Below are 15,714 nucleotides of genomic sequence, written 5' to 3'. Positions count from 1 at the left end.
ATACTCCTGGCTCTGCACTCAGAAATTTCTCCTGCCAATACTTGGGAACCATATGGGATGGCAGCATGTGAAACCAGGTTGCCCATGTGCAGGGCAAGTGCCCTACCTGCCATTCTATCTCTTTGGCCCAGAAGCTTTGCAAACTTTAAGGAATCTTGCAAACCCAGTGGTAAGGCCCATGAAGAGGCTCTCTTATGGAGTTAGATGCTCACAAGTGTCTTCATTTTTGGGACTGCAGTCACTGCATGACTGTCACCCAACACCTGTGTAGCATTTTATACTCTGCCAAGTTTCTCTAGGAGAGAGCTAAAATGGCCATTGAATCATTATCTCACTAGCTCTAAACCACTTTGGTTTGGAGTCCACCTAGAAAACAGTGTTCTTCCAGTTAATGAAAATGACCTAGATAGAATGACTTAGAATGTGCATGTTCCCACAGCACTCCAGTTATTTATATGGGTTTTCATCTCTGTCTTCCCTGGCCAGCTAGACAGACTTGCAGCTTTATATAGCCTTGGTTGATGCTATTGTCTACAATTCAAGACTGGGGAGATTGCTTTCATCACCTGCCTGTTGCTGTCATTGAACTTAGACTGGGATGTCCTTCCTCCACCAAACTTTCCATCACCCTGATTCTGAATGACCCTCTCTTTGTGTGCTCTTGTTCTGGGCCTTGGGAGTTTTGTAATGGAAGAGGTCAATATCTAGTCTTGTTTTCTTCTGGCTTGCTTCCCACTGTAAAGCATCAGAGTGAAAAGGTTCATGCTTGTCGGGGGAGGAGTTTTGCTGTGTTGCTGGAGAGGTGCTTGGCTCCATTTGCTGAATTATCCTCACCTACCATCAGTTCATATTCCTTTCAGTCCTTCCATGGCTCTAAACCTTGAAACAGTAAAATACGTGCTTGGAGAGTTTCCATTTGAAAATTGAGAGCTCAGAGCCCTGGCAAAGTTATTTTGAGAGAGAAGAAGACAAAAACTATTGCTTAACACATATCTGATCAGGAGAAATGGGATGTGCTGAAATGGGGAACATGATGTCATTTGTTGGTCAGAAAATAATCACAGAACAAATTGAATTCCTGGACTTTCTAGAACACTAATGGAAAAGGAGGAAATTTGGGAGTTCAGAGTGCATTAGAGAATGATGGTCTGCCTGAGTAGAGGAGTTTGCTTCTTTGCAGCCTGCCCCATTCCAGTCAGCGTTTGAGGTAGCAGACAAGAGGAGCTGTGTTTTTAAAAAGTGGAAGCATGACTTAAGTGATGTCACATTGTAACACAGGGAGAAGTGAACATCACTGAGAAACCATGTGGAAAACAAGTAGAGGCTTGTCACCAATGAGTGCAGAGGGACAAGCTGGAGCTGGAGAGGCTTACAAGCAATGGCCAGTTCACCCTGGAGTTAGTGCATTTAACAGGCCTTCATGGAAGCTAAGCCCCTAAAGGTGCTAGCAAGAGGAGATCATTGACCTGGGATGGCATCAGATCTAGATGAGGATTCTGGGTAAAGATAGATAATCTGCCCATGGCATTGGGCAGTGTGGCTGAGCAGGGCCTGGGAGGGAGTCAGAGGCAGATTCTGCGTCATGAATAGAGGAGTTCCTGTCATAGAGAGGACATGGGGCTGCAGATGTGCTTGGGAGGTCAGCACCCAGAGAGATTTGAAACCATTCACTTACAACTGAAACAAGAAGTTCCCTACATTTGGTGCTGGGTACAGGGCAGGGTGAAGAGCAGGGAAATGCACACAGCCCCTTGCTTTGCTCATTAAACTCCTCCCAGAGAGTGCAGGTTATTTATGACTCATCTTGCTTCCAGGTCTCTCCCAGCCTTCTGACCATTTTAAATAGCTGAATCTTGGCTGTGGCTGCCCTGCCCCCTCCCCAACCTTATCTGTTTTACTACAATTCCTATGTCATGTAAAATACCCTGACACAGTGATTTTTCACACCAGGTATCTGGGTTAAACCAGTCTGGAGGCAGCACACAGCCTATTTCAGCTTCCTCCCAGCTGGGCAACCAATCTCTTTCACATTTCCCAGGTTCTCTTCTTACAGATGTTCTTCACTGTGACTTTAATATTGGTTACCTTTCACAGGGAAGGAGTAAGGATCAAATGAGAGTCCTTCTGGCCTTCTTGACAGGCACATTGTAGATGCTCAATAAAGTGCACTTTAACCCCCTCACTGGCTGCATCTTTCTGAGTGTTTCCTATTAGGGTTTTCCTGTGTTAGCAGGAAGGACATTCTAATTATTGTTTGTTCTCATCCCTCAATGGCTGACTAAGGCAGAATAATTCAGACATAAGTCAGGTATGTTAGGATAGTTTTTGTGGTCAGAAAGTCCACCCAGAAGACCTAGCTAGAGAGAAGAGACCCTAAAACTTATATGCAGGTTGATCAGTGACCCAATCTCTTCCAGTGGGCTGGGAAACAAATCAAATTGCTCTCCCCACTTCCCTTTTGTCACTAAAGCCAAGTGATCAGGATTTTAAAATCAGATCTATTTTCTGCCATCTTTGCTCAGGCAAGAGTGCTGTCCATTAAATCTATACATATAGTGTCCATACAGTTTTCATGCTAGAAGCATAAGGCAGCCAAGTTTCCTAACCCTGCTTCACAGATAAAGGAGGTGAGTTTGGGTATAGTTGACACTGACCCCAGGCCCCTCCCTGCGAAAATAGTGTATCCCACTTTGGGGGGGGGTGTGTTTGTTTTGGGGCCATTCCTGTCTCTGCACTCAGGAATCACTCATAACATGCTCAGAGGACCAAATGAGATTCCAGGGCTTGAAATCGCACTGGAATCGCAAGCATCCTCCCCACTGTACTCCAGCCCCTTCCACTATGCTCCAGCCCCTACCCGCTGTGTTCCAGCCTCTCCCACTTTTTATTGGTGATGTTGCACTTTTCAGAACCAAGAGCCTCTGAGGGAGGAAGACTCAGATTTCATCCTGACTGAGGGTGACCTCACCTTGACCTATGGAGACAGCACCGTGACTGCAAATGGCTCCTCAGGCTCCCATGCAGCCTCCATGAATCTCAAGGACAGTCGGAGAACCAAGAACGGCTCCGAGGAGGTGCTGGAACGAGACCTGGGAATGGGAGACCAGAAGGTTTCAAACAGGGGCACCCGCCTAGTATTTCCCCTAGAGGATAATGCATGACTTTGCCCCACCCCAATCCCTGAAGCAGTAGGGGGTGGGCCCACCAGTGGGGTGAGGATGGCTGCAAGTCCAGTGCTATTTGAGGTGGGGCATTAATTGAATGTGACTAACTATTCGATTTTGAGGGACCTAAAAATTTCTTTTCTTATTTGAACTGCAATCCAGGCTGCAGGTGTTGAGGCGGAAGTATCTCTGAATCAAGACAAATGCAGATGTATTCCCATTTTCCACATAGTAGCACACCATTCAGAGTTAAACAAAGCCAAACAAAAATAGCATGCTTCCCTGGTCTCTTAATTCAGTCACCTGCTGTAACTGACACAACTGTGGCTGGTGTGGGGTCTTCCTCCCAGGAGAGGCTCCCTAGCATATGCAGCTGTTCAAGGCTAGCCAGCTGCCTGTCAGAATATCAAGTTAGGAGAGAACAGGCCAGATCATGAAGGCAGGCAATTGAGAATGAACCTCCAAGGATTATGGGAATTTGGTGTGAAAAAGGGTGATGAAACAGGAAAAAAGCAAATTGAGTGGCCTCGTGGCTGCAACGTCATGTCAGGATTCCTGACTCTTGTTTTTGCTACCTGTGTTTTCTCTAGACTGACGAATTGGAAAATAGATCCATGAATGTTTCACCATGGGGGAAAGAATTATAAATTCCTTCTCTGGAAAGCTCCATAAAGAAGAAGTTACTGAAATGTTTAAAACCAAAGGCAAAATAGTGTTGTGCTGTTGTTTTTGAATTAACATGAGGACCAGAGAAACGCTTTTCGAAACTGATCATGATGACATGGCCAAAAAAAAAATTGATCAACTATTGAGGGCTGCCTTATGAGCTTACTGCCTGAGAAATGATTCCTAGGACTGATATATCTACTGTGGGTTTAGAAATAACAGTCACCTTTGTACTATGCTTTTATTTGGGGAAGAAAAGACACCAAGAAGTCTAAGGGGAAAATAGACTAGTATCCAGAGGTCCAGAGGGAAGAATCTTGCTATGAAAAAGTTTACTGCAACAAAGAAAAAACTATACAAGATAGTGTTCTGATAAATACATGAGATGCCATTGCCATCTGAGGAATCAGAGGCAAGTCAATTGAAAATGAAACTTGACTCAACCCCTTGAGACTACCTATCTTAAATCAGATTAAAAACCCAGCTATTTCAGCGCTGGTGTTGAGAAGAGACATTTACTGAGTTTCTGGAAAATCTTCTATCAGCTTTATGCATGAGTGTGATTCAAAACTTACGGTTTAGGTTCTTTGTGGGTGAACTATTCTATCTGACCAGACCTATAACAGGTGACAATACTTAAAGAACTCTTGTAAATGAGACTCTTGTGTCTCCATATATCTCTCTGCTTTCATGCTAGTATATTTGAAAACTCGATTTCTAATAATTGCTTTCGTGAAATGTGGGCAATTTTCTCATTGTGGCAGACAAAAGAGGCATTCAGTCTAATCTGTCCATAATGAAATTAGCCATTTAATCTGCTCAGCTCACATTTTTCAGGATTCATTCTTAAATATGGCATTGCTTCACACTATGTGTTTTAAATGGACATTTTGAGCAAGCCACGAAAAAAAAATCATTCTTGTATTGAGCCATAGGAAATTGCTGTATCGGCCATTATAAATGGAAGGAATGGCAATTTCATAAGGTTCAATGCAATAAACAGAGTGATTTTTATTCCTCTCTATCTATACAAAAGTCTACTTTGATTTTTACCTGGTCATTCATGACTTTGCAGGTTTGAAAAAGTGCTGAACAACGCATTTAACTTACAAGGCCTCAGGTTATCTAGGCCTGTGAAGGACTAAATAAAACTTACAACTCACAGATACAGAAACAACTTTCTTAGACAACCCCTGAATGGGAGGTCATATATCATGGGCTGCAGATAGCAGCTGCCAGGCTTAGCAGAAGACCAGAAATGTGTGTATGTGCTTGCACATGGAGCTAGCACCAGGGGTCTTTATTCAATAGTGTTATCTCAGTAATCACCAACCAGGACATGTTAACATAAAAGGGGACACTTTGGGATGTGTTTCCTTTTTGTAGAGATAAAAAGGCTGGTTGGCTCTTTGGCCAGGTCTTGATAAAGCCTTGCTCTCTTAATTAATAAGGTCCTGAAATTCTTGGAATCTCAATGACAGTCCTTGAAAGGAGCCAGCATGATAGACCACGGCCTCTCTTCATTAACCTCTTGCTTTTGTTGTTTGGTTGGTTTTCTAGAGAGTTCTTAGCATCTCATGAAAATTTTCTCATAGGACATAAAAGTAACTACCAAGTCTCCCTCTCTACATGTAGATCTCCTGTAAATTTTTATGTTTCCAACCACTCCCACACTGGAGGATTTTGTAGTCTGAAGTATATACATTTTATTTTGACCTACCTAAACAGAAGCCCATGGAGATTTATCAAGAACAGAATTTAGCTAGGACCATAGTTATTTGTTTGGGTCTTTTATTCACTGCAGCAGCAGAGTGAGTCACTGATCTGTATAGTTCTAATTTTCATTTGCAAAATGAAGAGCATAATCCTGACCTTATCTCTAAGCAAGTGAGTCTGTTTGTGAAAATTATTCCACCTTAGAAGCTCTGTGCCTATTCCAAGGAATAAAAGTGGGGTGCCATAAAGCTTTTAATCATTTAACTCCAGGCCAAGGATCTTCCGCCAGTCTGACATATTTGGGTTGAAACTACTTAGTAATAGTACAGCCAGAATTCCTCTGAGAGAGTAACCCCAACATATCTTCTGACCATATTTGTTCAAGGATGAGGGCTGACTATTCAGCAGAGTTATATTCTCTAGAACAGAGGTTATAAGTCTTGGTTGCACATTAGAATTACCTAGCCAGTTATTTTTTAATATAACCCCAATGTGGGGTCCCCACCCTCAGAGATTTCCATTCCCTAGACTTGGATTGGAGCCTGGCTTCCATGCTTTGTTTCAGACCTTTGGGAATTCTAATTTGTAGTGAGGGTTAAACCTTAATACTAGAAAGTGCAGTGGCCCGTGTTTGGAACCTTCTTTTAAACAATGGTTTAGCAAATGAGGGTTTTTTTTTAAATGTTAGTCATGTGAAACAAATGAATTGAGTGTTAATGAATAATACAGACTATACAGCTGTGAAAACGTTTCTTGGTGATGATCTTTGCAGAAATCAGGCACCTACTTCATGAAGTACGGCTGCAGATCATACTTGACAATCTTCGAGCAGGAAAGGGAAAGAAGGGTGAGTTGAAGTGTGTGAGAATTTTAGAAGAAGAGTATGAGAATTTTAGACCTTTCATCTTTACTCTGGAAAACAGGAGGGGTTGTCCAAACTAAACACTGACCAAGCAAACATGGGTTTTGAGAAACTATCTTTTCTATTTAACCTAGGGTTAAATTTCCTTAGACTACTCAGAATAAAGGTGAGAGAGTTTATTGTCAAAGCTGATACACCAAGTGGAAGGTTATATAATGACTTTGCTGTCACTAAGTGTTAGTGGTTACCTGTAATTAAGATGAAAAAAGTTGTATAGCATTGATGGGGGGGAAATAAACCCATGATTTTTCTTTTAACCATTTTGTTGGGAGTCTACAAGGAGACTAGAACTTTTAGTCCTAAAGAAAGAAGCTTGGAATCAAACAAGGCTGGCATCTCTTCCTGGGAAACAAGTATAAGAAAGGCATATGTTACTAAATCAACTCTTAACAGTCCAAGGGACTTACTGAGATGACCAAATGAGCATTTGCTCATGTAACCAAAATTCACACTGCAGTAGCAAGTGTTTCACCTAACAGCAAGGAACACTCACTGGGCCGTGTTCTCTAGAACTAAAAATGACCTCTTGGTTTTATTAACTAATCGAAATCTCTTTAGTAGACATGCAAAAAGGTTATGTCAGCTCTCCAAGAATATTTCTGTATAGGTGGCAAATAATTATTGGTTCTTGCCTAAGTATTAATATATTTCATGCCTCATCCACCACCCCAACCCTCAATCATATTGCATCTTTCCTTTGTCCACAGTAGGAGTTAATGCAATTTTGTCATGTATTTTATGTGAACATCATGATTTCTAAATGTAGAAACCTGACTGGTGTAGTTCGGGGAGATTGGTTACAGGATAATTGGTTCATTCAAAGTAAAAATCACCTAGTTAGAAACCTACCTATTGTGAATTCTAAGAGCTTTACCAGAGAATTGATTTTACTGTTGTAAAATGTCATTTGGAATGAGAGTTATTGGAAAGTCAGCTGATTCAATACATACATGGGCCTTAGTTTACTCTGAAAATGGAGATCTTGACAAGTATCATGCCTGCTTTTTAATACTGATTTTTAGATAGTGTTACTGAGTTACTGGCATTATTGAGTTCCCATCTCTTATGTTGTTTTTGTGAGACTGGTTTGCCTGTATCAGTTGCTGCACTCTCATACAGTCAGTTGAAGGAATCTAGTGGCCAAGAGTTTAGAAATAACCCTTCTGGATGCTTCACCACTCTTATACCTAAAAATACCTTCCCCCATCCTAAACCTAATGAGAACAATAGACAAAGAAATACTATAGAATCCAATGCTAGTGTCAACGACAAAAAGCATGTAGGCTCTTTGACAGTCCTTTCGAAACAAGATCTAGAAATAAACCATTTTCATAAGTAGAGTGTTTTAAAATTCATAAATACAGCTTTGTCTTGTCACCCAGTGCTAGCAGAAATGTAAAGAGGAAAACCAAAGTTTTTGATGTTAGTTTTATTTTTATAAGCAGGGTATATACTTCAACCATGGTCCCCATAAGCAGCCATTTTTCTGCTACATGGGCCTTGGTGATGAAAGAGGGTTTTTGCCTGTTCTGCCTTTTGAAAGGGTCTGAAACTTGGAGAGGTCACTTTCTTATGCTGACAGCCCATCCCCCCTTTTTAAAAAGCTCAATAGAATTGCCAAATGTCATGGTTAGCTAATCTTGGCCTCTGGAAAATTAACAGCATCTGTATGTGTTGGAGAAACTCAGAAGGACTTGTAGACATCATGACGATCTGTACATTTGCTGTCTAAAGCCTTTTTTAAAATGGTTAAGGTCCAGTGTCAGCCCCTGGATGACTAACTGCATGGATAATTTGGGGAATTGACTTTTGTTTCCATCATTCTGGTTGTGGGCTTTGGAGAAGCAAAGCCATGGTTTTCACTTGGGTGTTAAATTAATTAATTTGGGATTTATCACTGAAATAACTTATTCGAAGTGTGACTTAATAGTAGGGTTCATTTCCTAGGTTTTTGTTTCCATTTTGTACAGAAATACACCTGGTACTTCGTACTTTGGAAGTTTTACTGTGCCTCCTAAAATGATTAAATGGGAGGCCACCAAGACTCATTGAGTCGCTAAAAAGAAAACTTTAAAAGTAGAATTATAGGGTGAATTTAACACAGGATGATGTGACCCGGGGAATTTTTTATAGTGAGCTATCACTTGTAATTGGGGAGAATTTTGTCTTCTATATCCATTCAACAGTAGCAAACTGATGGTTATATAAAATTAACATTATACTATGTTGTATAAATAAACATGTTCTATAAAATAATATTAAAGTATGTTTAACTGTGAAAAAGTGAAGACTTGGATTATCAGCAACTTTTATGTGCAATAAGGAAAACTGCTGTTAGACCCCCCAAAGTGCTACCATTCCCTAGTATTTGACTTAACGTTTGCCTTTGTGTGTATGTTTAGATTATATTGTAAAGCTAGCCACATGTTCCCCTGCCCTTTACTGATATTTAACAAATTTTTCTCTCAAGGCTTGCTTTCTTTCTTTCTTTCTTTCTTTCTTCTTTTTTTTTACAAAATCCAAAATAAAAAAGTTTACTGGCTGAGTTAATCTTGCTTTGTGTTTTATAGTATCATCTGTGGATTGGGGAGATAGCTCAGGGTTCAGAAGCATATGTTCGATATGTTCAATTACCTAAGCCTACATGGCTCGCTGGGTATCACTTGGTGTAATTCTGAGGTTCCTGAGCAACACAGGGTATCACTCTGGTAACCCACAGAACTACTGGCCCCTAAAATTCAACTGACAGGCCCTGTTGGCTAAGTATCACTGGGAGTGACTCCTGAGCACTGCTTGGGAATCTTAAAAACAAATCCAATTATTTATATAATGTAGGGGCTGGAGCGATAGGACAGCCGTAGGGTGTTTGCCTTGCACGCAGCCAACATGGCCGACCCGAGTTCGATTCCTTCGCCCCTCTCGGAGAGCCCGGCAAGCTACCGAGAGTATCTCGCTGCACGGCAGAGCCTGGCAAGCTCCCCGTGATGTATTGGATATGCCAGACACAGTAACAACAAAGTCTCCAATGGAGACATTACTGGGCCCGCTCGAGCAACTCAATGATCAACGGGAGGGCCTTTACTTTACTTTACTATAATGCAGTATCAGTTCCTTTTCCTCACAGAATGGTTATTTCTACAAGTTTTTCTCCTCAAACTTCATTTGTTTCACTTGATTCATTTAAACCAGGGGCAGACAAATTACAATGGGCCGCTGGACCAAATCTGTCATCTTCCCACCACCATTTTGTAAATATATCTTTATTGGCATACACTTAACTCATTTGTTTGCATATTGTCTGGGTGCTTCTGAAGTGAGCAACTATTTGTTCATAAAGGCTGAACTATTTACTTTCTGGCTCTTTACAGAAAACTGTGTTGCTGACTTCTGGTTTAGGTAATGGAAAATGGTTTTTCAAATAGGTTACAGAAATAATAGCCACAGAAATTTGATTCAAGGTTTTATTTTATTGGGTGGGGGATGGCAGACAGGCACACCTAGCATTGCTTAGGACTTACTCCCAGCTTTGCAGTCAGGGATCACTCCTGGAAGAACACTAGGGTCTTTACCGGATGGATTCAATGTGAGTCAGCCACGTGCAAGGCAGGTGCTCTACCCGCCCACTGTACTACTGCTCTGGACCCATGGCCACAAACTTCTGGAATTTTCTAAATATGCTTTTGGGTTTCAAAGAAACATTTTTAATCTGGGCTCTGCTTCTGACATTCCCCATTCTGCAGCAATTTTAAAGAGGCTTTTAGTGTTGGATGATAGCTAATATTCCTAAACTGAATATATAGTTTCCATTATAGTCTTCATATACCCTTTGTATACAGGCTTGCTTTTCTTTGAACCATGAAATTGAACTGTAGCAGTGTAGCACTGTCCTCCCATTGTTCATCAATTTGCTCGAGTGGGCCCAGTAATGTCTCCATCATGAGACTTGTTGTTACTGTGTTTGGCATATCAAATATGTCACGGGTAGTTTGCCAGGCTTTGCCATGCGGGCGAGATACTCTCGGTGCTTGCTGGGCTCTCCAAGAGTGGTGGAAGAATCGAACCCAGGTTGGCCAGGTTGGCTGCGTGCAAGGCAAATGCCCTACATCATAAAATATGTGTCTTAACCAAAAAAAGTAAATACTGTAATTTAAAACCACAATTACAAAAGCACCAGGAAGAACAATTTAGAAACAAATGTTTGGCTTATTAGTGTTCTTCTATCTCAAGAAACTAGCTTTTTAAAAATTAATTCAGGTGAGCAGGTAGGGGGTTATTGAAGAGCTGAATGAGTCAGATTTCAAACAATACCATTTACACCTTTTATTTAATTCTAGGTAATTTAGTCAAGGTACAAAGGATTACAGTTTTGCCTTTTCGCATTGATGTTTTTGTCCATGCACCAGCTGATGGAAATTGGTACCAAATCACATGTCTTCTTTGTTCAGAAGATGTCTTCTTGAAATGATTTCTGCAGAAGCAGATTCAGGCTGGGAGCTATTTTGTGACCTAAATTATCCACATTGCACTGTTACTTTCTTACTGGACACTTGATTTCAACCAACATATCAGTCATTATTTAACCATTTCTAATATTCCTGTTCTGTAGAATTACTCTATAGTTGGTATCAAGTTGAGCCCCAGTCTCTGATAGTGTGATACATTGTCTCCACAGTATAACTTCTCCATTGTTGGGGTGACAAGTTAAGTATCCTCTTCGTGGTACTGACCTAGAAAAGACAAAGGATGTTTAAATGTCAGAGCACAGAAATCTATTGTCAGAAATCCCCACCTCAAGATGTAAGGGCCTTAAAATATGACATCTGTACTCTGCTTTATTCAGTGCTTGAAAGTGACACCAAATTAGTGTCTGCCATTTCTGCTGTGTGAAGAGAGGCCAGGAGATATGATCCAAGAGGTGTTTGGTGAAGATAAAGACGGGAAAAAATATGGGGCAGTCATGCAAATAAGCATATGTATGACTACTTTCTGCAGCTGCTGAAAAAAAACTTGAGACTTGATAGGTAGAGTTGGGAAAAGAGCTGGAATTGAAACTCTACTTTTAAGTACTCACTAACCATGTAACCACAGGTTCTTTGCATGTGTACTGGTCCATCTGTGCAAATACATACATCACCAGCAAATTGCTCTTTGGGCCCATGAATAAGAAAAGAGTCTATAGTTTATTACCTTTGTAACATCTGAACCTTTTTATTCTTTCCTTAAAACATAGTGTTTATGAGCCACAGAGAATGGACTGACTCTGGGTAAGTTTATATGAGTTTTGCCACCATGCCACCAGCTTCTTGCTTTCTTATGATCCTGTCATCATGGATATGTATCAAATTTGCTGAGTTTTGGAATGAAGCACTTTCAAGGTGATTAAAAATTGCAATATGAGGTCAGAGCTATACTATCAGTGGGTATGATGCTTGCTTTGCACGAGGCCGATCTGGGTTCAATTCCCAGCACTCTATATGGTCCCTCAAGCCTTCCAGGAGTGATACTTGAGCACAGAGTCAGAAGTAATCCCTGAGAACCACCAGATGTGGCCCAAACCCCTCTCCAAAATGCGCAATATAATACTGGCTGGACCAAGATGACTGGACGAAAGAACATGTGTTGCCTCCTCCAGTAATCACAGGAAATCTACACCAACACCTGGATTAATCCAAGAGTATCTGGGACCACTGAGATAGTACAATGAATAAGGTGCTTGCCTTGAACACAGCTGACTTGGGTTTGATCCCTGGCACCCCATATGGTGTCCCTCCAGGAGTCGTACCTTAGTGCAGAGCCAGAAGTAAGCCGTGAGCACAACCAAGTATGATCCCCATACAAAAGTAAATAAAATCTAGCAGAAACTTACCATAAACCCCCATGAACAAAGTTCTCATAGGAAGGGGGAAAGTACAGCACCTAAATAAACTGGCAAAGAGACACCTCACCAAGAAAGAAACCCCATTGTGGGACAACAAACCTACAAAAACTTGACCCTCATGAATAGGAAATAGAGTGGGGTTTGCTGCATAAAACACTCCAGTTGTTCAATCTTACAGCACTAGAATGGAAGATAAGAAGCTGTGTGTTTTAAAAAGGCCAGAACATGGAGGGATGGGTACTCGATCATTGTATAACTGAAACTGAAGCACAAAAATTTGTAAGTCTACAATTGTACCTCATGGTGTTTCACTCATAAAATTTTTTTTAAAATAGGCCAGAACAACTGACTGTTGGCAGCTTGGTGATGACCTCTAGCAGTTGTGCACATAACAGTGATAGTGGACACAATACTGGGTCTCAATCTCCAAACTAATAAACCCTGAAGGCAAACCCTTGAGGAGAACTCCACCCACCCTAGTCATTAGGGGTCCAGAGATAATTATAAAAGTTTTTTTTCAGGCAGAGAAACTAACCCAGCACCTGCCAGTACATATCAGACACCTAGAAAGCAAGCCACATCTCTACAGACAAGAACTCCTGGGCAAAACAAATGGGTCTCCCATACCATATGATCCCCCAACAAAGGAAGAGTGACCTCTGAACACGATAGATGTAACCACCAAACAATAAAAGAACTCCTGCAGAACACTTGAAGTATAATCACTTATCAAGGGACCCAAACTGTTTGCTATGCTCCCTTGCAAGCCCTTGGCTAAGCAGACTCTTCTTTGCCACTATAGAATGCATACCCTGTCACCAGATGGGACTGAGACCTCAGCCTCCTCTTAAACCAATCCCTGCACAAGTTCCCGAGCCTCTGAGCAGACTTTGATGACCATAGTAGCCTAGTGGCTGCTAGGTACTGATGACCTTAAACTCTTGGTCGCTACCCATACCTGTTTAAACCAGCACCACATCAAAAGCCACCTACTCATAACTGAAAACTCATAGTCATCATCCAGGCCCAGTATATCTCACAGTTACAGCCATTACCAGGCATCTTACTGTGAATAGGATGATAGGTCATCATCAGGCCTGCTCAAACACACGTCCCCAATGCCCACCTAGGTCCTCACAAAACATAGTATAAGCAGCAGATAAAGGATCTGGTGGGTCAAGACAATAGCTTGGAAAAAAAACCCTGAATATAGTAAAGCTATGCAGGCTATTTGAAGACTATTTCAAAGCAATAGAACTATTCATGCTCACTGAAAATAGAAGATCAATGCAAGAGAAATTCAGTCCAAATGATGATCACTGAAATGAGGAGGTCGATGGAGGAGAATTTAGACAAAGAATGAGAAATTATTAGAGAAAGTCTGAACAAAGAACAATCTGTACTCATACAGCTAAATAACACAGTAGCTAAGCTAAAAGGTACAATAGAATGGGGTGGAAGAAGCCAAAAATCATATCAATGAGTTTGAAGATAAAGTAGTGGAAACCAGCCAAAAAAGACCAGCAAAAACAAGAACTAAAAACAGTGAACATAACATACAGGAAATATGGAACAGCATCAAGAAGAACAACATTCCAATCATAGGGCATCCAGAAAGAGAAGAGAATAAAAAAAGGGGGGCAGTTTTTTTTCTTTTTTAAAATTATAGTTTAGGTGGCATGGTTGCAATAGTGTTAACTTTTATGGTTTTGGTGTACAAAATTATTGCTTTGTGTTTTGGTTCTTGGGACATACCTGATGGTACTCAGGGGTTACTCCTGGCTCTGCTCGATTGGAGACCGTGTGGTGTCAGGAACTGATCCCAGGCCTCCATCATGCAAATTATGTACTGAAGTCCACTGAGTTAATCTCTACAGCCCCAGAATTCTTATTTAAAGTACTAATAGACAAGAATTTCCCCATACTGAAAGGGAATATATACTCAAAATCAGAAAGCTCAAAAAGTTTCAAACAAAAGAAAACAAAATAGACACACACACACTAAGGAAGACACATTATAATTAAAACAACAAATATCAGAGAAGCCTAAAAGCAGTACAAGAAAATTAAGAGTCACACGAGGGAACCCCCATAGAGCTTTTAACTGATTTCTCAACAGAAACTAAATGGATAAGACCTCCAACCAAGAATACTCTTTTTTAAATTTTATTTTAATGAATCACTGTGAGATACAGACTTACAAACTTCCGTGATTATGTTTCAGTCATGCAATAAGAATACTGTCACTGTCACTGTCCTCCCGTTCATCGATTTGCTCAAGTGGGCCCAGTAACATCTCCATTGGAGACTTTGTTGTTACTGTGTTTGGCATATCGAATACGCCACGGGTAGCTTGCCAGGCTCTGCCGTGCGGGCGAGATACTCTCGGTAGCTTGCCGGGCTCTCTGAGAGGGGCGGAGGAATCAAACTCGGGTCGGCCATGTTGGCTGTGTGCAAGGCAAACGCCCTACCCACTGTGCTATTGCTCCAGCCCAATAAGAATACTATATTTATGTTTTGTTTCGTTTTGTTTTGTTGAGGGGGGCATACCCTGTAGCGCTTAGGGGTTACTCCTGGCTCTGCACTCAGGAATCACAGCTGGCAGTCTTGGGGAACCATATGGGATGCTGGAGGTAGAACCTGGTTCTGACAGGTTCAAGGGAGGCACCCTACCTACTGTACTATCTCTCTGATCCCCATCAGCGAAGAATACTTAGCTAGGTTATCTTTCAGTTTGAAGGAGAAATAAAGAGTTTTTCAGACAAACAATTAAGGGAATTTATCATAACTAAGACAACCCTCCAAAAATACTTAAGGGACATCTAGAAAAGCAAAGGATTTTTCACTTAGAACTAGCAAGGTATCTAAAACACATAAAATGTTAGAGAGAAGGGGAGTAATAATGGAATCTCTTTTTTGTTTTTTTCCTTGGACCACACCCTGCAATGTTCAGGAGTTTTTCCTGGTTCTGCACTAAGGAATCACTCCTCACTATATGGGGTGCCAGGGACCGAACCCATGTTGGCTGCATACAAGGCAAGTGCCCTACTATAGTGCTGTACTATTGCTCTGGCCCCAGTAATCACTATCACTATCATTATCCTCCCATTGTTCATCGATTTGCTCGAGAGGGCCCAGTAACATTGTGACAATTGTTACTGTGTTTGGCATGTCGAATATGTCATGGGTAGCTTGCCAGGCTTTGCCATGCAGGCAAGATACTCTCGGTAGCTTGCGGTGCTCTCCGAGAGGGGGCGGAGGAATCAAACTTGGGTCAGCCATGTTGGCTGCATGCAAGGCAAACGCCCTACTCGCTGTGCAATCGCTCCAGCCCAGCCCCAATAATGGGAAGTATTTAATTTAAAGTT

General features: G+C 41.3%; 2 protein-coding genes across 2 annotated transcripts in view; one reads left to right on the top strand and one right to left on the bottom strand.

Annotated features, from left to right (window-relative positions):
• Nucleotides 1-9,013, top strand: part of SLC9A7 (solute carrier family 9 member A7) — a 218,400-nt gene extending 209,387 nt beyond the window's left edge. Inside the window, exon 17 of the mRNA XM_056107333.1 lies at nucleotides 2,910-9,013. Within this exon, the coding sequence (XP_055963308.1) occupies nucleotides 2,910-3,161 (252 nt within the window). The 3' untranslated portion in view covers nucleotides 3,162-9,013. The remainder of the gene's footprint in view (nucleotides 1-2,909) is intronic.
• A 1,760-nt stretch (nucleotides 9,014-10,773) lies between these two features.
• The window catches only part of CHST7 (carbohydrate sulfotransferase 7), a 32,756-nt gene continuing 27,815 nt past the window's right edge, over nucleotides 10,774-15,714 (bottom strand). The window contains exon 2 of the mRNA XM_056107353.1: nucleotides 10,774-11,195. The gene's annotated coding sequence lies outside the window, so the exon portion shown is untranslated. The remainder of the gene's footprint in view (nucleotides 11,196-15,714) is intronic.

This window comes from Sorex fumeus, unplaced genomic scaffold, assembly GCF_029834395.1.
Source record: "Sorex fumeus unplaced genomic scaffold, SorFum_2.1 ptg000162l, whole genome shotgun sequence".
In the NCBI taxonomy this organism is placed as follows: domain Eukaryota; kingdom Metazoa; phylum Chordata; class Mammalia; order Eulipotyphla; family Soricidae; genus Sorex; species Sorex fumeus.
The sequence above is the reverse complement of the archived record's forward strand: the minus strand, read 5'-3'. Positions and strand labels throughout refer to the sequence as shown.